The sequence below is a fragment of the Gopherus flavomarginatus genome, chromosome 4, assembly GCF_025201925.1.
Source record: "Gopherus flavomarginatus isolate rGopFla2 chromosome 4, rGopFla2.mat.asm, whole genome shotgun sequence".
NCBI lineage: Eukaryota > Metazoa > Chordata > Testudines > Testudinidae > Gopherus > Gopherus flavomarginatus.
In genome coordinates this window covers 48686531-48711741 of record NC_066620.1, presented here as the reverse complement: position 1 = coordinate 48711741, position 25211 = coordinate 48686531, and the positions used below count along the sequence as shown (strand labels likewise).

General features: G+C 41.1%; 1 protein-coding gene across 3 annotated transcripts in view; it reads left to right on the top strand.

The window, feature by feature from the left end:
- LOC127049447 (centromere protein F-like) overlaps nucleotides 1-25211 on the top strand; it is an 88091-nt gene that overhangs the window by 33643 nt on the left and 29237 nt on the right. For all 3 annotated transcript variants that reach the window (XM_050950209.1, XM_050950207.1, XM_050950208.1), the window contains 5 exons: nucleotides 1807-1932; nucleotides 6965-7093; nucleotides 10751-10873; nucleotides 13962-14097; nucleotides 18147-21700. In XM_050950209.1, coding sequence (XP_050806166.1) covers nucleotides 1807-1932; nucleotides 6965-7093; nucleotides 10751-10873; nucleotides 13962-14097; nucleotides 18147-21700 — 4068 coding nt within the window. The remainder of the gene's footprint in view (nucleotides 1-1806; nucleotides 1933-6964; nucleotides 7094-10750; nucleotides 10874-13961; nucleotides 14098-18146; nucleotides 21701-25211) is intronic.

Sequence of the window (25211 nt, the reverse complement as noted above, 5' to 3'; positions counted from 1 at the left end):
GCAAAGGATGAAATCTTTTATATTTTCATCCAGTTAGGTGCTTATACAACTGTGTGAGGCCTGTTTAATAAGTGGTTAATATGAATTCTCCTGCTTCATTCAGCATTTATTCTACCAGAGCTCAGGCATCATCGGTGATATATTTCTAGGTGGAAATAGGTAAAGCAGCTACCTAGGGAATCTAATCACATGCTTATGACAGATTACGCTATCACTGAACCCTTCAGATAAGATTCTGTGATTGGAAAAGGTATGTATAATCCCTGTTCTATGAAGACAGAGGTGGGCAAACTACGGCCTGCGGACCACATCCGGCCTGCGAGGGACCCTCCTGCCTGGCTCCTAAGCTCCTGGTCTGAGAGGCTAGCCCCCAGCTCCTTCCCTGCTGTTTCCCTTCCCCGCAGCTTCAGCTCACTGCTCCACTGGCGCAGTGCTCTGGGCAGCGGGACTGCAAGCTCTTACCTGGCAGCGCAGCTGCAGAGCCCGGCCTGACCCAGTGCTCTAGGTGGCATGGCTTGTAGCGCTGCCAGCCACCCGTGCTCCAGGCAGCGCAATAAGGGGGCAGGGAGCGGGGGCGGTGGGGGGATTTGGATAGAGAGCAAGGGAGTTTGGGGTGGTGAGGGGGCAGGGATGTGCATAGGGGTAGGGATGGTCAGAGGGCAGGGAACAGGAGGGTTGAACAGGAGCAGAGGTCCCAGAGGAGGCAGTCAGGAAAGAGAGGGGGTTGGATGGGGAGTCTGGGAGGCAGTCGGGCAGAGGTTCTGGGGGCGGTCAGGGAGAAGGGGTGGTTGAATGGGGCAGGGGTTGGATAGGTTGTTTGTTTTCTGCTTTAAAAGCATCCAGCCATGAAGATGATTTAAATCTTATAAACTGTTCAATTTTTTGTTACCTTTGTTACCTTGCCTTAAAGAAAAGATTTCAGAAATGAAAAATGTGTTCTGTAGAGAGAAAAACATTTACTCTGCTACGACAGCTTTCTGGTAAATTGGTTGTAAATCTCCCTAACATGCTGTGAACACAATGAAACTGTAAGAGGCAAAGGAGCAGTAGCATTACAGATGTAGCATTGTGTACTGAGAAAATGTGCTTTGGGCAACTTTCAGACTTATATCAGCAGATTGTTTGTTTTCACAATAGAAATTACACTGGGAATTTATTAAATAGGTTTTCAGTGTACTCTGGTTCTTTATAAACCACCAAAATTACAAGCAATATATTAGTTTAATAAAATGACAGATAAAAAACTGAAACACTTCTAATAGGAGAATTTCCTCTAGAAATCCTCTCTAGAGGAAATTCTCCTAGCATATTGATTTTCAGTTTAAAATTTCAGTCTAGCCTACTTTAAACAATGAAAATTGTTCTGTTCAAAGTAGTTGCTGGACTAAAATAGTTCAATTTTTTTTTCTGTTGAATCAACGTGCTGATACATTGTAAATTGAAAGTTGCATTGAATTTATCTCCTGTGCCTAAACACTTCTAGTTTTTTAGTTTTTGCTCCTCACTTATTGAAACTTAGCACACTATACTTGTACTATAGCACACTTGTATTATAGCAAAGTGTAATCTGTTATCAGTTTGGTGTTGGATAGTTGTGTGGGTGTCCACTGCATCATGGACGACTGTAAGCAGTTTTGGGGCAGAGACCATGACTTCATCATATGTATGTGTTTTTTGTTTTTCTTTTATTACAGTGGCTACTAAAGTGAGGTTTCAATCCTGATTGTGGGGGCAGGATTGCTATTGTAGTACAAATAATAAATATTCCTGTTTACATCACTGTGATTTATGATTAAATTTTTGTAGTATGAAATGGTGGAGCAAAAGATGAAAAAACTGTCAGAAGAACTGAATTGTCAAAGACAAAATGCTGAAAGTGCTCTTCGCTCATTAGAACAGAAAGTAAAAGAAAAGGAAAAGGAATATCAAAAGGTAAGGCAAGACCCATTTTTTCACAAGTTTAAAGATGCCTCCAGACTGCTATTACCAGAGTGAACAAGTTGTTCATTTGAGTATTTGTCCGTGTAGATCCCACTCTAGGTGCATAAGTGCCTCAGGCACACAAAATTGGATTCTTCTTTGAGTGATTGCTCATGTCAATTCCATGTTTGTGTGCGTACCCACATGCATGGCTGTCAGAAATTTCCCCCCTAGTGGTATCCCTAGAGTTGACTCTGGCAATCTCTGGAGCCCTGTGCTTATGCGCCGGTACATTGGGCACTGATGGCCCCACACCATCTCAGTTCCTTCTTTCCACCAGAGACAGTTGTTGGGAATGCTCCTTCTTTGCACAAGTCCGATAGTGGTTTCTCTGAAATTGACTCTCTGAGTTATTCTTGTACATAGTTACTGTAGTGTTAGTATTATAGTTAGTAGTAGTTAGCATTTGGAGCGGAGTCCCATTAGGAACATAGCCCTAAGGACAGCGTAGGCGCCAGTCCCTGGGGTTTAAGCCGTTGCTGGGTGCAGCAAACCTATGCCTATTAGCGACATGCACAGAAGCTGCCTTAAGTGTCTCAGAGAGGCACATACTAAAGAGAAGTGCAGGAGCTGCAAAAACTTCAGACCTCGCGCTGTTAAAGATAGGGATATCCGATTAAATTCCCTGTTGATGGAAGCTGCCCTGTGCCCCACGTCAGAATCGTGCCGCTCCAACTCTGCATCGAGTACCCCGGCATCAGTGCATCAGTGCCCCTCCGACACTGGGACGGTCCTGGTGCCGCTCCCCTTCTCCCATGCCTAAGAAGAGGCAAAAGAAGTCACAGTAGGAACAATGCCATTCTCCGGCACCACGCACAGCTACCCGGGAGCCCAGACACAAGTTGAGATGTGCACAGGGCTGCTCGATTTCCCCAGAGCCACAACTGGAAGCGGCCACACCACTTGGGGCACTGAGCCCGAATTGGGAACCACCACCTACTCTTGGGAGCTGTTGGAGCCCAAAACATTTCCTGGCACCTTCAACGTTGGAGGCATTCTGAGCAGCAAGAGACTTGAGTCTCTCCATGTGCCACCCATGCCTCGGGACCTAGGCCCATCTTTGGCAGACCCCTCGAAGACAGTTCTCTCTAAACAGAAACCTGTGATGAGGCCACCTTGTGGGCCTCCGACATGGCACCCATGGCTTCCCAGGGCAACGCCCCCCATCACCACATCATTGCTTGCCACTTCTCTGCTCTCCACCTTCCTGGCACTAGTCCTCGGTATCGCGAAGCATATCTCCATCTCTGAGACACCGGTCATCTTCCCCGTGGTGCCACTCCCTGGTGCAATGGTGATCCCCAACAAGCCATGGCTATCAGCACAAGGCCACCTCAGCTCCACCCTAGTCTCCTAGGGAGGAATCTTCCATAGGGTCTGAGAGTGAACTCTCCCCACACCAGAGGCATCATCAGCACTGGTCTTACAGGCTGGAGCCCTCAGCAGGCCTGCCATCGCGTCCCTGGCCATCCACCCAATGGCCACCCCAGTGGCTGTACTGGACACTTTGGGGGTTCCCTCCCATGCCATGCTCACATTCTCTCCAGGGACCTGTGGTAGTTTCTGAGAGCCCGGTCTTGGATACGGCACCACCGGAATCAGAACCAGACCTTAGCACCAAGGCTCTGGTGGCCCCTGTGCAGTCAGCACTGGTGGTTGAGGATGAACCAGCTGCACCGCCCATGGCTGCCTCCTTCCCTGACAAGGTGGTGGCTGGACCTCCCAAACTTTGCCACCCGATGATTTCTGTGTCCACCAGGAGCTGCTTATAAGAGTGGCCTCCAACTTGGGGCTGGAGATTGTGGTGCTCAAGGAGCCGACTGACAACCTGTTCAATGTCTTGGCCATAGCAACTAAACTTCCCCAAGTTAGGGACCTTCCTAGTACCAAAGTGTTGTATTCCTGGACTTAATGATCTCCCACCTGTCCCTGTTAGAGCCTTTATCACCTCTCTATCAAGATAGGATTTTTGGTGTCTGTTATCTCCGCTCAAAGGATAAGCTAGATTTAGGTGTTGATGGCAGGACGTCTTTTACTATATTTCACAAAGACAAGATGACTCTTCTTTGATCTCCTCCTGCATTCTTATTCAGAGTGGCCTCAGGCTTTTGTTTGCATCAACGTATACACCAGGGGTTGGCAACCTTTCAGAAGTGGTGTGCCGAGGCTTCATTTATTTACTCTGATTTAAGGTTTCGTGTGTCGGTAATACATTTTAACATTTTTAGAAAGTCTCTTTCTATAATATATAATTAAACTATTGTTGTATATAAAGTAAATAAAGTTTATAAAATGTTTAAGAAGCTTCATTTAAAATTAAATTAAAATGCAGAGACCCCTGGACTAGTGGCCAGGACCAGGCAGTGTGAGTGCCGCTGAAAATCAGCTTGCATGCCGCCTTTGGCACCTGTGCCATAGGTTGCCTACCCCTGGTATACACCTTAAGTGTTTTTCCCCCAAACCTCATTTGACTCCTGGAGAGGTAAAACTTCATATGAGTGGTGTCTTTGGGGAACTTTTCTACCATCTCCATAGAACCAAGCCTTTCCATAACTGGCCTAGAACTTTTTTTGTAATATTTGGGACAGGTGTACAGGGCTCGTTATTTCAACCCAGAGATTCTTGAAATGGATATTTCACTGCATAAAGATCTTCTGTGAACTAAATAAATTAGCTCCACCTTCTCATACTAAAGCAAACTATACTAGGCCCCAAGTGACACAGGCAGGCTTGAGTAATGTTTCTCTGTCAGAAATTTGCTAGGGAGCCACTTGGAGCTCTTTGCATACTCTTATTCAGCACTACTCGGTAATTGCAACTACTGGATCTGATGCCCAGTTTGTTAGGGCAGCTCTGCAGTCTTTTTATGTAAATTGGACTCTTGACATCCTCCTCCATAGGGAGATAACTGCTAGTCACCTAAAATGAGATCCGTGTTAACAGGTACTGGGAAACAAAAGCCCAATTACTTACCTTACAGTAATTCTGGTTCTTCAGGCTATTCTGCCTGCATGAAGCCCACGACCAGTCCTCTTTCTCCATTGTTGTGAAATCCATTAGTTTTGGGATTTCGTATTGGCAAAGAAACTGAGAAGTGGCTGGCCCTCCTCTGCCCACAGGTGTGTGTGGCGGGATGTGTGTGTGCATATTAAGATATCTACTGATACTACATGTGCACACTGTCAACCAAAGAACCCAATCTCATGCACATGGGGCACATGCACACCTAGAGCTGGATCTATGTAGAGAAAACATCTCAAAAGAAACCAGTGTAAGATAAATAACTGTTTTTGTAACATGATATTCTAGTTTTGCTACTAAGGAGCAAATTGTAGTAGCTCATATGCACATTGAGAGAAAGTTAGAGAGAAAATATTTTAAATATCTCTACTCTGACCTTCCCCCTTTCATTTTTTCTCTGTTGTCACTCTCTCCCTTGCTACTTTTATTTGGATTTTTTCTTTTATTTTAGCTTGGTAGCTGAATGGATCTGCTTTTGTTATTGAAACAATTTATTGGTCTACCACGAATTAAATTGACTAAAGCCATGTTCCCTAGCTGTTGATAATACTAGTCTGGTGTTTATAACTTGGTAAGAAGAAGTGAATCCATATTTCTTCAAGGTAGGCTGGGCAGGCAGGCTACCAATTTGTTCACCTCTAATTTACAGTTAGATGATAAAAAAAAATATCAAAAATGTTTGAACATTTTGCTAGTAATTTGCTCACTTTTTCTTGCGTTTGACCCTCCCCACCTGCATTCTTCTGCTCCTGGCAGGCCAACCCAGGGTAGGAGTGGGTCTTTGGAAAGGGTATGAGGGCAGAGAGGCTGGGTATAATAAGGGGGGGAGACACAAAGATTTGGGGAAATGGATCACTGGGATCCAAGAGGGTTGGGGATTTCATAGGATGGGTCTCTGGCTGGCAATGAGAGTGGGAACAGGCTGTGGGGGAACTTGAGGACATGGGATGGAGCAGGTGTCTTCCTGGAGGATAGGAGGGTGCTTAGGAGAAAGCAGAGGGGAAGCACTAGCACTTCACTATCTTCTCCAGCTGACAAACCTGTTATGATTTGTTAGAGGGGAGTCCTGCAGCAGCTGCCAAGAGAAGTTTGGCAGAGAGGATTATTGCCAGGAGAAGCCACTAGTGGTTTCCCTCCCCTATCTTCCTCTGATATCTGCTCCCTCACTTAGCCCTCTCTTTCCCTTACCAACCCCAGCACCTCCTACTAAAAGTCCCATGCCCCTCATAGCCCATAAATCCACTCTCAAATTCATGGAGAGCCCCAACTGTAAGGACTGTGGGGCTGGGAAGAAGCCTCAGAAAATAATTATACCTGGATGGATATCTACTTTGCATCTTCTAATGATTGCAGGAGATGGGCTAGATTCCTAAGGATTTTAGGAGGTGTGCATTAGTGAAGTTCTGCTTCCCCAGACTTCTGTTGCTGCCCAGTCTTGTGTTAAGTCAAATTGAAAAAAACCAAGGCATTTTCCTCATGAAAAACATTGTTAAAGCAATAAGTTAAACATGTAATCATAAAGAAGGGAATTTTTTTCCCCAAAGGACCATGGTTATTTAGGATTAGTCTGGTTGCTTAGTTGTAATGCTCAGTGTTACTATATGGAGATCTATTTTTGAATCAATATAAGCTTCATTCCATTATTTTCTAGTGGTTGTTTTTTTTTTTTTTTAATCCTACTGTATTGATGTAACAAATTAAGTAGGCTACTCTGATCGGCCACACTGAGTCAGGACCATTAGTGGCTATAACAGAATTTATGCTATACTTAAGAATGGTTTTTAAACTCTTTTTCCTTCTGTTAGAGAGAGCTTTAGTGTAATTAATAACTATTTACAGGGACTATTTACAGTCCCTCCCCTGCGTTTTCCAATGCTAATAGTTACAGTAACTTGACTAGAAACATGTAACAGGAGCGTGTTTCTCTCCCTTACCCCACCTCCCCCAACTTCTAAATTTCTAGGAACTGTTTCGTCAGCAACATTCCTTACAGACAGCGGATCAGCAGTGCAACCAGATAAAAGCCAAATTAAACCAGGACTTGCAACAAGCCAAGAATGACTACAATGCTGTACGAGCAGAACTCGACAAAGTAGGATTTTTAATATCTGAACTATTCAAATGGAAGTGGTGATGCTGAGTTTTTATTTTATGTAAAATTTAACTGTTCTCTTTTTTGTGTTTGAAGATCTATACATGACTAATATTTAAGGGCAATTAAATACATCACAGGTCAGAGCAAGCTGCGGTACGTTCCTGTCACAGGGTGAGCTGGTCCTTTAAAAGACTGGGGCACATCTGCACCTTTTGTCAGATTTAGCCCATCTCTCTTTATGATGAGAATGAATACAAGGGCCATGTGACAGAAGCATGCATCTAAAGCAGGCCTGTTGGCAGGTAAAAAGGCAGCCTGTGGTCATTCAAGAGAGAGACACCCCCCTGCGCCCCAAAAGTTCAGAGAGAGACTCTGTCTCATTAATGCCCAGGCAGAGAGCCTGTGAAGAGGACAGGTGACTGTTTTCCAGAACTCCAAGGCAGAAGCCTTTTGGGGGAAGAGATTTACAAGGAACTGGAAACTGTGCAGGGATAAGCTTCCATTAATGGACCTGCAGGATGCAGAAGTCCCGGCTGGGAGAGGGGTTGGACTACAAGGATGGGCATGATCTGATCAAGACCTGGAAAAACTTACGAGGTATTATAAACTGAAAGAAATAATTGAGGCTGGTAAAGGTATGTTGGAGTGTTATGATAATAAACCAACCTGGAAGAGAACACTACTGTAAAATCGCCACATGTGATAGCTGGTTTGATGCAAGATAGAAGGTAAACTGAGGTAACAGGTGTACCCAAAGGCAGTTTCGGGGTAATGCCCTGCAACAGTTCCCTTTAGCCTTGTTCTGATTTGAGCACTGCTTCTTCTTGACACACACTCTTTAATAGAAAACTGCTTTTTTATTTATGATACACATGGTCTACCCTGACTTAATACAGAGGTTCTAAATTTGTCCACGATAGCTGTCCGCCATAGCTATGTGTCATCCTAGCAATGTGAGCACATTAATCAAACCTTTTCTACAGAGGTGGTTAGTATTTTCTCTACACATACTCTTCTTTCCAGGTTTACTCTTGAAACACTGGATTCATACTGAAACTTGCATGTTTATAGGTTTTTATCCAGAAAAGCTTACTCCTTTCTAGAATGGAACTAGATTATTTCTATGACGAGTTGGATCACAGAAACCCCCTTGGGAGCTGCCAACCGATGTGCCAAGACTACTTCTATCCCTGTTTTCCGTGCCAGCTTAGGACTTCAGCATCCTGTCTTGCTGAGCCGGACACTCTTGTCTACTTCAACGAAGACTCTGAATCTGAATTACCTGCCTCAAAGCTGCAGGTTTACCTGAAAACAGCTCACAGAAGTGTGCTTGTCTTTAGCACCCAGGTGCCCAACTCCCAACGGGGTCTAAACCCAAATAAATCCATTTTACCCTGTATAAAGCTTATGCAGGGTAAACTCATAAATTGTTCGCCCTCTATAACACTGATAGAGAGATATGCACAGCTGTTTGCTCCCCCAGGTGTTAATACATACTCTGAATTAACTAATAAGTAAAAAGTGATTTTATTAAATACAGAAAGTAGGATTTAAGTGGTTCCAAGTAGTAACAGACAGAACAAAGCAAGTTACCAAGCAAAATAAAATAAAATGCGCAAATCTATGTCTAATCAAACTGGATACAGATAAGATCCTCACCAGTTCCAGAATGCTCCCTTTTACAGGCTAATCTCCTTTTAGCCTGGGTCCAGCAATCACTCACACCCCCTGTAGTTACTGTTCTTTGTTTCAGTTTCCTTTAGGTATCCTGGGATAGTGGAGAGGCTCCTCCTTTAGCCATCTGAAGACAAAATGGAGGGTTCTCCCAGGGGTTTAAATAGACTTACTCTTGTGCGTGGAGACCACCTCCTCACTGTGTGCAGAATTCAGTCACAAAATGGAGATTTGGAATCACAAGGGCACATCACATGCCCATGCATGACTCAGGACCTGCAGGCAGCAGTCATTACCCACATGCTACCTTGAATGTCCTCAGGTAGACTTCTTATGTGGATTGGAGTCTTCCAAGCTCTTTTGTCTGTTAAGTGCTTCTGGATTGAGCACTTAATTTGCACATTCCTTTCCCAAGAAGTGACCAAAAGGGCTACTTAGAAATCAAGCAATTATACAGCCAATGTTCATAACTCTGAACACACAAATGGTGCCTGCATACAAGTAGGATGAACATAACCAGTAGATCATAACCTTTACTTGTAGCAAAACCCTATTCCAGTTATATCATACATACATTTATGAGCACCCCCATCCCATAAAGCCTTATGGGGTACACTGTCACAATTTCATTCTCATTTTTTTTCTCTTGATGTTGGTAATTTACTTCCTTTTTAATTTGGAGCACTATAGAGCTATTATGACAGATATAAAACAGATTAAAAAGGTTGAAAACCAGTTAGAATTTGGTAGTGTTACAGTTATGATCTTGTTAACTTTCTGGCTTAGATAGCGTTATAAAGTCAGGTGATAAACTTAAGATAGAGGATAGCACTACACTAATTTCCCTTACCCCCGAAGAATGTAGTTATAGAGACAGAGGTTCAAGCTGAATGTCTTTGTTGGTCCATAAGGTGTACAGATATTGGTTTTTAAGAACATGTAAACTATTCCTTAAATATATAGTAAGTGGAAAAGGTAGAGTAATTTGTCAGTCTCTTGGTATTTGGATTGTACAGAATTAAGTCTAGTTTGGTATTGATCCTTTCCCTTATTGGCTGTTCAATTGCATATTTGGTGATAGCTGATCATCAGTCCAACACCTAAATGTTACCTCTCAAATGAGCAGTTGAGGACTGAGTGGGAATGGGGAAGGATCTTCTAAACCAGTGTTTCCCAAACTTGGGACGCCGCTTGTGTAGGGAAAGCCCTGGCAGGGTGGGCCAGCTTGTTTACCTGTCGCGTCCGCAGGTCCGGCCGATCATGGCTCCCACCGGCCATTGGCCTGGAGCAGCGAACCACGGCCAGTGGGAGCCGCGATCAGCTGGACTTGCAGACGCGGCAGGTAAACAAATCAGCCCGGCCCTCCAGGGCTTTCCCTGCACAAATGGCGTCCCAAGTTTAGGAAACATTATTCTAAACCTAATAGGTGTTTGCTTTGACAAAGTATGTTACTTTAAAAAAATTGAGAGCAAGTGTTAAATCTGCTGCCCTTATGTTTGAGCTTAAAAGAAAACACTGGTTGGGATTCCCAATGATTAACAGACTGTACTATAACTATTGCTTAAATTATGTTTCTGAAAATATTTTTCATAACCTTTTCCAGTCTTGAGTTAAAGATTTGTGTTACCTTAACCTGTACTGTTTTTTGGTATGATACAGAATCTAGAATCCAGGACTGGACAGTGAAAGGAAGATGGATTTTTCAGATATATGAGCTATTTTTAATTGCACGTTTTTAAAGCCATCATGCTGAGTTTCAAGGTTTAGGGCCAAATTCTACTCTTAGTTATATAACACAGAAGTCAACAGTTACTCGAAATTTCTCTTTGTGTAGGAGGAAGCATAACATAGCTTATTCTTTTTGCTTTGTTTTATAACATATCTTTGGAGCTCATCATTTAAAGGGACATCAGGAATTTTTTATTTTTTAAAATAGATTAAATATGACTACAAATAAAATGTGATGTGTTTTCTTCATAGGCAGTAGCAGTGAAACAACATTTGGAAAATGACTCCAGTGAGCTTAAACAGAAGCTGTGCAGAGCAGAACAGGCTTTACTAGCAAATCAGTCAAAGGAGAATGACTTGAGGAGAAACTTTGAGGTAAATAAATCAGAGGGGCAAGTGGTATAATTAATCATTTAAACTGGAAATCAGTAAGAACTGGTGCCATTTATGCCTTACTGACTCCCAGGGGAACTCTGCAAGTTCTGTGTTTCCACCAGAAGTTGTGATACTGTCTTATTCTGGCTGTATCTTTTGGGACCATCTTAAAAGACCTATAGCTGTGATACAAAATAAAGCCCTGACCTTGCAGTTTTTGCAATTGATTCCATGTGGACTGACCCCGTGCGCAAAATTGGTTCTATGGTGAGGGTTAAAAAAATTATTTTGCACCAGCATACTACAGATAGGTTTACAGTTCATATGGAATTTTGTCTAATCTAATTATGTAATATGGTTCAAGAGACTTTTTGTTTAGTCCTAAAAAATAAAATATTTTAAATCTATTTGACTTTGTTTGGAAATTCTAGAATCATTAGCTGCTTTCTAAGTATGAGTGTGTTTTGCCTAATTCCAAGATTTCATGGAGGAATGGGTACTTTTTTGGGCACACAATCAATTTAAAGGAAGAGAAAATCACCAAAATGATTTGTATAAATAAACAAGGATCCCTGGGAAGTACTGGCAAACTGTGCCTCTTAGCGTTTACATCTTTAAGTCTCCCCCTCCAGTATAATGTTCTATTACATGTCTTTTTAGTTATATTTGCTTTGTTAACAACCAAAACAAGTACATTTTTACTTTTGAAAGCGCTGTAGACCAGAATTATCAACAAATTTCTAGCTATGAAGCCAGATCCTAACTTGCCATATATCAACATAGCTCCATTGAAATCAATAAAGTTATTCCAATTTACACTAGAAGGATCTGGCTGTACATTTTGATTTTAAAAAACCTTGATTGCTGATCACAAGATTTTTCCTTTAATTTGTAGTTAGAAGGAAAATGAAAGGGAAGAGAACTCAGAATTGTCATAGAAGCAACATCAGAGATTGGTTTGTTTTTTTTTTTGAGTTCCTATATTGTGCCAATTGCTGTTCTATCTGAATGCTTTCCAGTGTCAAGAATAATTCAGACGACTAGCATCTATCATTTGAGTTTTGTATTTCTCCCATATCCCCCAGAGCACTGTTTTTCAACCTGTGGTACACAGACCCCTGAGAGTTCTTAAACTGTCTAAGGGGTCCTAAAAAGGTTGTCAGAACAGTGGTTTTCAACCTGTGGACCACTGAGGGTCTACAGACTATGTCCAAGATTTCCAAAGGGGTCTGCACCTCCATTTGAAATTTTCTAGGGTCCGCAAATGGAGAAGAGATTGAAAAACCTCTGTCCCAAAGGGTGTGTGTGGGGGGGGGTGGGTGGAGGGGAGTGGGAGTGTAAATAAGAAAAATGTTGATGTTAGTTGTCGCTTTCCAGGAGTGAATTTCATAGTATTGGGCCAGCTCCTGAAAAAGCCCTGTCTCCTGCATCTGCTAGTTTACTTCTGATGTGTAGACAGTTCCTGAGGAACACAGCTACTAAAGTCTGAGAGAGTAAGATGGTATTTTGGGCGCATGTTGTTTATAGCTTCGAAAATTTAGACTGAGATTTGATTCAGTGTTCTGTTGGGGAATCAGCGGAGTGAGTGAAACAGGACTGATGTACTCAAGTGAACCCGTATTACTGAGGAGGTGTGCTGCTGTGTTCTGTAACTCTTGCAGATTTTTCAGGGTAGATGCATTCGAGTATAAATACATTGGATTTTGTTTATTCAATCAGGAATTAATGATGGCTTATGTGATTGAGGCCAAATTGTAATTGCAAATGATGCGATGTAGCCTTACCCGATTAAGGTGGGAGAATGCATTTCTTGTAAATGGTTTTGTGAAAGTCCAGCATCAGAGCATGGGATTTTTTTTTTGCAGCTATGTTAGGTTGTTGGTTCCAGGTTTTTGTTGAATGCGTATTAATCAGATCGACTGTGCTGAGTCACAGCAAGAGGGATGGGCATATCAGCCATTTAAAGCCCTTGAATTTCATTGGTATTTTGAACATAAGAAGCTGAGAATTCATACAGCTTTGAAACATTTGTCATACATCAGCATTGCCTGAAAATGTTGTTTCTTGACACCTGTGTGTTTTAGAATGATTGATAGCAGAATGTGTGTGTGTGTGTGTGTTTGTTTCGGTACAACGGTTGGATATTTTGGACTAGGAAGTTGTGAGCCAAAAAGAAAATAACCAGAAGCATCAACAGTTTTATTTATGTTCTTTGGATGACTTGTTTAAATAGATGAAAATACAGACTTGCTGTGTCGGCAAGGTTTTAATTTGATTTCCCTCCCTCTTCTTGAATTTGGCTTCTTGAATTTGGCTTCTGTGCACTGGTGCCCATCAGCTCGTAGGAAGTAGATGAATAAATGATGGCTTGCTTCCAATAGAGTCCCACCAGTGCCATGCCATCTGTTACCCAGCAATGCAGGAATTTGGGTGGAAGGAGTTAGTTTTTTAGAAATAATTTTATTTAAGTTCCCAGTTAGGACATGGTTGTATGGGGCATTTTAACTTTTCTTAATTTATTTGGAAAAAAGATACTTAGAAAATATACTATCCCAAAGTCCCAGGTATTACAGACTAATAATACTTTACATCTAATGCTATCTTTCTACCAAGAGCAACTTCATATATTTGACTCATCCACACTGAGAGATGGGTGATCTGAGAACAGGAGCTGGAACGGGAAACTTCTCCTGAATTCTGATACTGGCAGTGAAATTGTCTCCCCTCTGTGGCTTTGGGCAAGTCACTTAACTTCACTGACTCTCAGTTTTTGTGGGCTGGATTCTATCCTGTGTCAAGATTTGCTATGGGCAGGCAACAGAGAACTGGTTGCAGCTCCCTGGTTCCATATCCTGAGCCACCTAAGTACTGCTGTGATCTTTGCCAGCTGGGAGATGTCCCCAAAGGATTGTTTTCCCTCTGAGGACTGCCAAGAGTGCAGTTTGTGTTCCTAACGCATGTATGTTGTTAGAAACCAAGGCTCAACTTTCCAGAGTCTTCATGGGACTCAGATGGGTAGTATACCACATCACACTACTCTCAGTTTATTGACTTAATCAATTGTTTTGTAACTAGTGTTTTGTTGTAGGAAATGAAGAAAGAAAAAAACCTTCTTCGCTGCCAGTCTGATCAAAAATCGCGAGAAATCCATCAGCTGGAAGAAGAACTAAAAACAACCAAACAGTTTCTAAAGGAGACCCAGAATTATGCGGAAGAGATGAAAAGTGAGATACACCTTTCTACCTATTTAAATCATGTTACAAACTATTACTTCAGTGTGGAGTATCTGTAAACCTCATTATAAATGGTGATTTCATAGAATATCAAGGTTGGAAGGGATCTCAGGAGGTCATCCAGTCCAACCCCCTGCTCAAAGCAGGACCAATCCCCAGAAAGATTTTTTTCTTATTCCAGTTTCCTAAATGGCCCCCTTGCGGACTGAACTCACAAGCCTGGATTTAGCAGGCCAATGCTAAAACTACTGAGCTATCCCTCCCCGCATACCCAAGAAAAAAAATTTTCCATTGTGTGATATAGTTAAATTAACTTTTAGCTAATACACGCAGTTCTCTTTCAAAACTGAGATGGAACTATTTATACAAATCTACTTACTCATAAAATTATATGGTTTTGAAGCTATTTAAAATAAAGAATAAATATGTCCGCAAAAACACTATATGGTCAGCAAATTAAATACTACAATGTGCTCCTGTATTTTAAAATCCCAGGCAAATAAATATACCTCAAACTATTATCCTTTAGCTTGTATATGGACTCCATCAAGCTAAAATGTGATGAAATGTTACCTTCTGAGCCCTAATTTGACTTTTCCCTACATTTGTCTATTTGTTTGGGAAAATGCATTTTGCAGACTGAGGTTTAAAAGAACAAGTAATTCTGCAAAGAAGGAGATTGCTCCCACTTATCCCTCTACAAGTCTAACCTCACTTAATTAGATTTCAAAATTAAATTTATGAACCTAGTCCTGCTCCTGTTTTAATAAGTATTTCTGCATGCTCAAATCCATGAGGGCATCCAAATAAGTGCTTTGTGTTTTGATCTTATTTTTGGCAAGTGGCAGCACTTTCAGCTAGCTAATAAAATGTAATGCCTTCTAAGTCCATTTTCTTGCTTTCGCTATCTTCTATCTGTGATTCTTAAGGTGTCAAATGGTAGCATTATCTCCATTTTCTGGATTATGAACAAAAAATAAATCAGAAGATGTTTGTGCTGCAGCTCTGCACTGCAACCAACAATAACTTGTCTTAATTGAAACATAACTGAATGTGGGTTTCCAGAGCCCTACGCTGTCACCCTTAACCCTGGATAGTTCTTTCTCTCTAATTAGTCTCTGTTTATCCTCTCTAGTTATACCTTCCCCCCACTTTGAATCACCACCCTAAATAATCCTTCTCCATCCTTTGTGTTGACATATTTCAAATAACTGTAGATTGCTATCATTTCCCTTCCCCTCCCTCTGTCACTGTTTCTCGCCAAGTTCTGGGGTCTTAGAGACACTGAATTTTACTTATCCTGTAGAGGGAATGCTTAGTCTTGTTTTTTATGATAAGTTGGTGGTGTTCAATAGAATTCTCTTTGCAATTCAGGAAATCTCTTGTATTCTCTGCATCTCTTAATTTTACTCTATAAAATCAGTCCATCAAACACCTTGATCATTTTTATATATTTTGGATCTTGAAAACAGGAAAATGGACAAATAAGGCACCAAAATTCTTCATTTAACCTTTGGTACTGTTACCTGTCAACCTTGAGTTTCATAGTACAAGCCGTCAGACCTCAGTGAAAATGGGCTGTAGAAACATAAGAACATAAGAACGGCCGTACCGGCTCAGACCAAAGGTCCATCTAGCCCAGTATCTGTCTACCGACAGTGGCTAGGGACACCATTCTTTACCCTTCCTGGCTATTAGCCATTTATGGACTTAGCCACCATGAGTTTATCCATTTCCCTTTTAAACATTGTTATAGTCCTAGCCTTCACAACCTCCTCAGGTAAGGAGTTCCACAAGTTGACTGTGCACTGTGTGAAGAAGAACTTCCTTTTATTTGTTTTAAACCTGCTACCTATTAATTTCATTTGGTGACCCCTAGCTCTTGTATTATGGGAATAAGTAAGTAACTTTTCCTTATCCACTTTCTCCACATCACTCATGATTTTATATACCTCTATCATATCCCCTCTTAGTCTCCTCTTTTTCAAGCTGAAGAGGCCTAGCCTCTTTCATCTTTTTTCATATGGGACCCCCTCCAAACCCCTAATCATTTTAGTTGCCCTTTTCTGAACCTTTTCTAGTGCTAGAATATCTTTTTTGAGGTGAGAAAACCACATCTATACACAGTATTCGAGATGTGGGCGTACCATGAATTTATATAAGGGCAATAATATATTCTCAGTCTTATTCTTTATCCCCTTTTTAATGATTCCTAACATCCTGTTTGCTTTTTTGACCGCTTGTGCGCACTGCGTGGACATCTTCAGAGAACTATCCACGATGACGCCAAGATCATTTTCCTGACTCGTTGTAGCTAAATTCGCCCCCATCATATTGTATGTATAGTTGGGGTTATTTTTTCCAATGTGCATTACTTTACATTTATCCACACTAAATCCTATCCCCAAAGTTTCCCCAGTTCCTAATGAACGTAAATCCCTCCTCTCTACACCATTGTCTCATCCACACATTGAGACTCTGAAGCTCTGCCTGCCTACCTGGCCCTGAGCGTGGAACTGGGAGCATTTCTGAGAATGCCACCATAGAGGTCCTGGATTTCAGTCTCTTCCCTAGCAGCTTAAATCTGACTTCCAGGACATCTCTCCTACCCTTCCCTATGTCATTGGTACCTACATGTACCACGATCACCGGCTCCTCCCCAGCACTACACATAAGTCTGTCTAGATGCCTCGAGAGATCCCCAACCTTCGCACCAGGCCAGCAAGTCACCATACGGTTCTCCCGGTCATCAAAAACCCAGCTGTCTACGTTTCTAATGATCAAATCTCCCATTACTAACATCTGCCTTTTCCTAGCAACTGGAGTTCCCTCCCCCGGAGAGGTAACCTCAGTGCGAGAGGCAACCCCAGCACCATCTGGAAGGAGGGTCCCAACTATGGGAAGGTTTCCCTCTGCTCCCATTGACTGATCTGCTTCCCTGGGCCTTTCTTCCTCCTCAGCAGCACAGAGGCTGTCTGAGCGGAGGTGGGACAATTCTACAGTGTCCCGGAAAGCCTCATCAACATACCTCTCTGCCTCTCTTAGCTCCTCCAGTTCCGCCACCCTGGCCTCCAAAGTCCATACGTGGTCTGAGGGCCAGGAGCTCCTTGCACCAACTGCACACATACGCCACCCGCCCACAAGGCAGGTAATCATACATGCTACACTCAGTGCAATAAACTGGATAGCCCCCACTCTGCTGCTGGGCTTCTGCCTGCATTGTCTCTTAGTTAATGGAAGGGTGGTTTAAAGAAAGGGGTTTTGGAATATGGTTTGGATTATAGGTTTTAAGGGGACTACAGGGGAACAGGTAGGACCGACAAGGGACGCCCCCTCCCTTCCCACTCCCCAACTCCCTTGCAAAAATCCCTGTTAGCAGCCCCTGTTCGCAAGCTCCCTGGTCGCTGGTGCGCAGCTTTATAAAGCCCTGGCCTGAATTAATGCCCTGCCCACTGATTAAGGCTCAGCCAATTACCAGAGGCTTTGAGCTTTCAAACCTTCCTTTGAAGCTCACGACCTCCAACTGCTAACCACAGCACACAGTCCTTCAAACAAACAGATTGCCAAACATAAGCTCAGCACACCGCACTCAGCAAGTAACCCCCAAACACAAACACACACACACACACACACACACACACACACACTACAGACAGTCACTTACCCCACAGATGCTGTATTTGCTCCTCCTTCACCTGGAGAACACCCTTGCAAAACTCCCTGTTAGCAGCCCCAGTTAGAACTGTAAAGCATAGAGTGATTTGACTAACAGTAGTATGTCCTTTCTGCAAAACTGAATTCTGACAATGCTAAAATGATCTCAGCTATACAATTTCATGGTTTGGAAATAAAGGCAGTTTTTGAACACAATGTGATATATGTAATTATATTCGGAAATACTAAGAACATTTATTGCTAGATGAAAAATTGAAACATGTCAATATTGCCATTTTATAGTATTACCCATAAAAGCTAATATTGCATATCTGACATAGTTTGCTTTCACAAATTAAACCACTTAATTGTTATTATTACTATAGATAAGAGTTTGTCTCAGGAAGAAAACCTAAAGATACTTCAAGAGAAACTCAAACAACAAGATGCCTCTCTCACTTTGGAGAAATTGAAATTATCTATAGCTGATCTGGAAAAGCAACGAGACTCCATTCAGCATCTGCTGAAGCAAAGAGAAAACCATACTGAGGAACTAAACAGTAAGATAAGTAAAATGGAGAAGGAATCAGAAGCCTTGCTGAAAGTCCTCAGATTAAAGGAGAGAGAATGTGAAGAACTAAAAAAGGAGTTTACTATTCTTTTTCAATGGAAGAATGAAAATGAACAACTTGTGAATAAACTTGAGTCTGAAAAGGAAGAATTGCTGAGCAAAATTAATAACTTGGAGAGTTCTCTCAAGATTCAACAAGTTAAAAGTGATGAAAATAGTGAGACTGTTCGAATAATGGTAAATGAGAAGGAAAAATATTGTTTGGAGATTAAAAATCTCAGAGACATGGTGGAATATAAAAGTGCAAAACTAGAGACACAGAAAAAAGCTTATGATGAACTTCAACAGGAAGCGGAATGTTCAGATCAAAAATATAGGAAAGAAATAGAAAATATGACTTGGAAAATATCTCAGTTCACCATCCAAGTTGAAATTCTAGAACAAAAACTACAGTTAGCAGCAAATGCAGTACAGGAGAAGGATCAATGTTATCATGAGTTGCATGGTGAACATGAGAAAATTTGCTGTCTTGTAAAATCAAAAGAGATTTCTGAAGTAAGAGAAGATAGAGAATTTCATTTACAGAATAATCATTACAAGATTGATGACCAACAACTTCCAGTGAAAAATTGCATCACAGATGTATTAATGAGAGAACCTGGAACAGTCACTGAGGATTGGGAAGATCATTGTGCAAAACCTGTCCTAGAAACAGATAAAAATGAGCAACAAGATATGTCAGTCCTACAAGATCAGGTCTCTTCTCCTGAGATTTCATTAATGGCTCAATCGCAGTTTAAGTCACATTTGCAGAAACCCTTTGAAAAGTTGGTTCAAATCAAAGGCGAGACAGAAAAAAGGCTAATTGAAGCAGAACAGATGCATGAAAGTTTTGTGACAGAGACTAAAAACCATATCAGTAACTTGCAAGGGGATACTTCTGCTCAGCAAGATTGTGTTGATAAAACATTAGCTGCCCTTGAGGAAAAGGAAAAGCAACTGCAAACTTTGAACAAAGAATTAGAAACTCAACAAGCAGAGATTCGGGATTTAAAAAGCAATAATAAATTGCTTGAGGATTCAGTAAAGCAGCTACAACTTGTGCTTGATACGTGGAATTTAGAGAAAAAAGACATGTCTACAATGCTTTCCTTACATGAAAAAGAAATTGAGGACCTTACTGAAGAAAACGTAACCCTTAAGGGCATTAACAAGGCTTTAGAACAAGAAAAAGTAGACTTACTAGAAACAAACATAATTTTTTCTAATAGATTAAAGGAAAGAGAGGAAAGCATTTCTGAGTTGTCCAGAAGACATAAGGAGGAAAGACTGTCACTCATAGAAGGATATGAAGAAATTGAAAAAGAACTTGTAGAACTACAAGGAAAATACAAATCAATGGAAGGAAAAAGTGCCAACACAGAATGCATTTTAAGACAGCAAAAAAGTCACTTTCAGAAGAGTAAAGCACAATCAGAACGACAAGAGAAACAACTTAGGGATGAGCATAATGAATTCTTCTCTAAACTAGTGTCCTTAGAGGGAAAAAATAAAGATTTGATTCAAGAACTTGAGAAAGTACAGTCAGAATTGCAATTTAAACAATCTGAGATTGCTCATATCCAAAATGTATCTTCAGCTGAGCTGGATTGTTTAAGACAGGAAATGTTAAATGTCAGGGCAGAACAAAACAAAATGCAAGAACAACATAACGTCTTGCTTCAAGAAAATGAGCAACTGAGGAAGGTAATGAAAACAGAGACTGAATGTCTAACATGTGACTTAGTTCATGACAGAGGGCCTACATCAGAACAGTTAAGAGTGTCCATGGAAGAAAAAGAGAATGAGCTGAATAAATATCAAGTTAAACTTGAGCTACTTCAGATGGATCTTGAGGACAGAGAAGTCTCTGTAGAAAACTATAGCACACAGGTAATACAGTTGGAGGCTGCTTTAAAAAGGGTGGAAAGAAAACTTGAGGAAAGTGAAAAGGAAAAAGAGAGGTTGCAGCAAGAATTACAAACTATTAAAGAGGATTTGGAAACTCCAGATCCTAAGCTTATAATAATGGATAAGAATGACCAAACAATGGAGTCTGTTGTTGATGCTGTTTCCGAGGTCAGCTCTAAAAGAGCAATAGATGAGCGGTATTCTTTAGTTCCTCATGAGCTGACGCCAAGCCAGAATGATGATGTCCAGCTGATATCCTCTTTACAGATGACAGTGAACAGACTAAATGAATTGGAGAAAATGTGTGAAATTTTGCAGATTGAAAAGTTAGCATTAACATCTGAACTTAATGACTCAAAAACTGAATGCACCACTACTGATAAAATGACAGAAGAGGTAATAAAAGTAGTGAGTGAAGTTAAAATATTAAAAGATGAAAAAGCTATTTTTCTTGATGAATTAATGGATCAGAGTGTTGAAAATGAAGTGGGAATACACTTTGATAATGAGCAAATGTCTTTCAAATCCCTGGAGTGTAGTGCTGAACCTAACTATAGCTATGAAGATTTAAAACTGACCAACAAAGAAGTTAAAATGCGCTTTGCTGAGGTAAAAGAGAAAATTTTCTCTTTACAAAAAGAGCATAAAATCTTACATGAGCAACACTGTAGTATGCTCTTCAAAGTGTCTGAGCTACAGTCCTGTATTGAAACTCTTAAGGCAGAAAATTCTGCATTGTCAACAAGTCTGAATAAAGTTAGCGCTGATTCAGTGGAAGTGCAGGTGACTTCTCGCCAAAAAGATGGAGAATTTAAATTAGAGGAAACCAAGTCCACATTTTCTCCATCGTGTCTTAATGAGATGCCATATTTTGCAGAAGCAAATCTTTTGGAATTGTCCTTTGACAATGATCTGTGGAAATGGAGAGAAAAAAGTATTCGGCTGAATATTTCTCAAGAATCTGTTCTAGGAGATACAACAGAAATTAGTTTAGTAGAAGAGCCCCAAAATGATCAGGCATTGGACTTCATTGCAAAGAGAGAGAGCGTTATACAAAGAAAATCTAATCTTGAGAGTAATATTAAAGAACTTCAGATATTATGTCAGACATACGAAAAGTCCATCAAGAGATTTGAAGAGCAATTCCAGTCTCGTGAAAATATGAAAGATGAGATACAAGAGCTAAAACAACTAATTATTTCTGAAAGGAAAGAATTGGATGATCTCAGAAAGCAAAATGTATCTGACAATGAACAGTGGCAACAAAAACTGAGTAATGTGACCATGGAAATGGAATATAAGCTGGCAGCAGAGAAGAAACAGGTTGAACACTTGTCTCTGGAGCTAGAAGTAGCAAGACTCCAGCTGCAAGGCCTTGATTTAAGTTCACGTTCCCTGCTATGCACAGATGTTGAAGATGTAAGTAATGAATTTTGTGTACGTCATTGTTTTCATTTATTTTATAGTAAAACCAAAACCAGGTTCCCTTAGGTAAAATGGAAACGATTTAAAATGATTTGTCCTATATCTTAGTTGAAATGGTACAGTACAGAAACTAACAAAGCCATATTATTTTCAGTCTCTGTTATCAATGCCAGATAAGAGCAATATCAATATCCTTTGCTGACAATTAATAAAGCATTTTATACTTAAGCTTTTAAGAGTATTATAAACAGCAAAAATATTAAATTGTGTCCTTTTTAAAATCTATTCTCTATTCTAACAGTAGCATGGAAATCTGATTAAATCTGTTATTTTACAAACTTCTGACTATCAAAGATGCAGGAGGTCTTTAGCGGGACACCTGAAAACATGATAAAATGTGCACATTTTGTTTGTTCTGCGGCCCAGCTTTTCTCCTAATTCATAACAAAGTGGTGATGCCTCTCGTGTAGAACTGGGAGGTGGACCAGTGTTGTTCCTGGATACTCCAGCACTAAGCGCCACCCTTCAACTCAGGCCACCAGAAATTTTGTCCAGCAGCAGAACAAGTTGGCAGTTTAGTTTCTCCCAACAACTTTGTTTTATAACTAATTTTAATTAATTTTTCTGCAATACTGATTTCATTTCAACTTCTTGCTCTTCTCTTCATCTCCTCAAGTAAGTTCTCTGGATCTGCAAACACAACACTTCTCAGTAACTCTTTGACTGCTGTTGCGAGCCCTGCAAGATCAAGCTAAGTCCAAGTAGTGCAGTGGGCAACTTTTTAGGAGTCTTAGAGGGTGACCTATGTCCTGCTGCTACCTACAAGCCACAAATCCTTGCTGTGTGAGGGGATGGGGCTTTGTTGGACCAGCGCACTTGTGCCATGCATGCACACGTAAACACACCCATTTGAAGCCCTGACTTCATTGTGAGAAGGCTTGATCAGGAGCATGAGGATTCTTAAGGAGATGAGAACCCCACATAGCTGGCACAGGCATAACGCTTGGAAACTCCATATGCTCTGGGTCCCAAAAAAGACAAAAGGAATTGTCCCCTTTGTAAAGAAGTAATAATGAGCAGATTGTATAAACATCAGGCTTTAAACCTTTTCTCTTGCCCTCCCAGTTTTAGGATGTGTTTGCTGGGCTTTTCTCCTATATACGGGTCTCCAGGAGTGCTCTGTATCAGGCTCCCTGCCCTCTCCCACCCTGGAGTATATCTGGGTGTGCAGAGACGTGCTACTTCTGTGAAGCCGTCTCAGGTGACAGGGTAATGTAAATTGTTCATCTCTGCTTTTCATCCTGGGACCCTCTTTCAACCATGGAAGAGGGTTCAAATTTTAGGTGCAATGGTGTGGACAGATGGGATCAAACCAGTGGTCCATTGAGTCCACTATGTCATCTGACAGTGGCCAGTACGTCTGCAGAAAAAAACAGATCTCTTGAAGTATGGGCCCCTATTTCATCTGTACCTGAGCTGCCTACAATTAACAGCCTGGGTGTCAAAAGAAAAGTGTAGTTCAGCAGAGATTATCCATTCCCCTAACCGATACATTTTGGTATCCAGACAGAATTCAATCATATATATATAATTGGTGCCCAGCACAATGGGGTCCAGGTATATAATTAGTACAAAAAATTAATAATCACAACATTTTGATGTTCTTTATTCAGGTACGTCAAATTCCCAATTGAGCACCAAATGTTAAGATTCATCAGACTGACCAGCAGTTGGTTTTTCTAGTTGCTATTTGTTCCTAAAATCAGATTTTGGAATTAGTTCCTCAAGCTGTACAAGAACTACACTTGGTTGGTTGTAAAGAAAAGGTTATTCTTACAGCCCAGAAACCTTTCTGCCCAAAGTAAATTCCTCTTTCCACAATTCTAGGAAATTAGTTTGTTTCAACTTTAACTTTGGAAGTGTTGTGGCATTAGCAGGGATTGCTAGAGCTCTAAAAGTGTATCTTAAGCATATAAAAATATATATGCCAGTCATATACTCATCTCTTTCCATCCAAAATACGGGACCTGGGCATTTCAAAGTTGCTACAGACAAGATGTTAAAATCCTTCACTAGTTGGCATGCTAGGCCTTTGAGCAACCATTCACTGAGTGAATCAAGGCTGTCTCCATAAGGTCCCTAGTGGTATTGTGGGGCAGAAGTATCTGAGCCTCATTTGAGGAAGATTTGCACAGTAGGTTCCTATTTCTCTGCAGAGGCATCCTTTGTAGTGTGACAAAGTTTGTCCTCTACCTTAGTGGGTCCTGCGCTTGTTGGCGGATTTTACTCTCCTCACAGATTCACCCTGTGGGTCAGAAAATAGCCCAGAGACCTTCCCCTCTGGTAGAAGCCACAGTCCTGGTCAATTTCTCCTGTGTTTGATCAGGAAATGGGAAGTTTGTGGGGAACCCAGGTCTGCCCTCTACTCCAGGTTCCAGTCCAGGGCCCTGTGGATTGCAGCTGCAGCTACTTCCCCATGTCCTCCTCCCAACACCTTCTTTGTCTTCACCACCAGATCTTCCTCCTGATGTCTGATAATGCTTGTACTTTTCAGTCCTACAGCCATAAGCTTACTCACTCTCAGCTTCTTGCATGCCTCTTGCTCCCAGTTCCTTGCACACACTTCCTCTCCTCTGGCTCCCCATTGGCCTGACTGGAGTGAACCCTTTCATAACATCAGAGGGCTTTAATTAAAGTCAGGTGCTTAACAGCCTCACCTGACTCTTAGCAAGTTAATTGGAGTCAGGTGTTCTCGTTAGCCTGGAGCAGCCCCTGCTCTGGTCACTCAGGGAACAGAAAACTGCTAATCCAGTGCCCAATATATCTCCCTTCTACTACTCTATTGTTCCCAACTGGCCTGGGTCTATCACAGTAGGTTGCTACTTGGTTGGTTCCCAAATAATTCCTTCAATACCAAGCTTTTGCTCTATATGGCGGGATCTCCTAATTCTGTCCTGTTCTATGAAAAACTAAAATTCTCATTTGTCCTTTTTCTCTCCCACACACACTTCTGTGACTCACTGCTTCCTGTTTCCCATTTGTGATGAATGAAGAGAAGCTCTTTAGCATAATGAGAAATTTCTAGGGCTGTCAAGCGATTAAAAAAATTAATTGTGATTATTCTCACTGTTAACAGAATACCATTTATTTAAATATTTTTGGATGTTTTCTGTATATTCGGTTACAACACAACACAGTGTACAGTGCTCACTTTATATTTATTATTACAAATATTTGTGCTGTAAAAAACAAAAGAAATATTTTTCAATTCATCTCATACAAGTACTATAATGCAATCTCTTTGTCACGAAAGTTGAACTTAAAAATGTAGAATTATGTACAAAAAACCCTGCATTCAAAAACAAAACAATGTCAAACTTTAGTGCCTGCAAGTCCATTCAGTCCTACTTCTTCAGCCAGTCACTCAGACAAACAAGTTTGTTTACATTTCCAGGAGATAATGCCCACTTCTTGTTTACAATGTCACCTGAAAGTAAGAACAGGC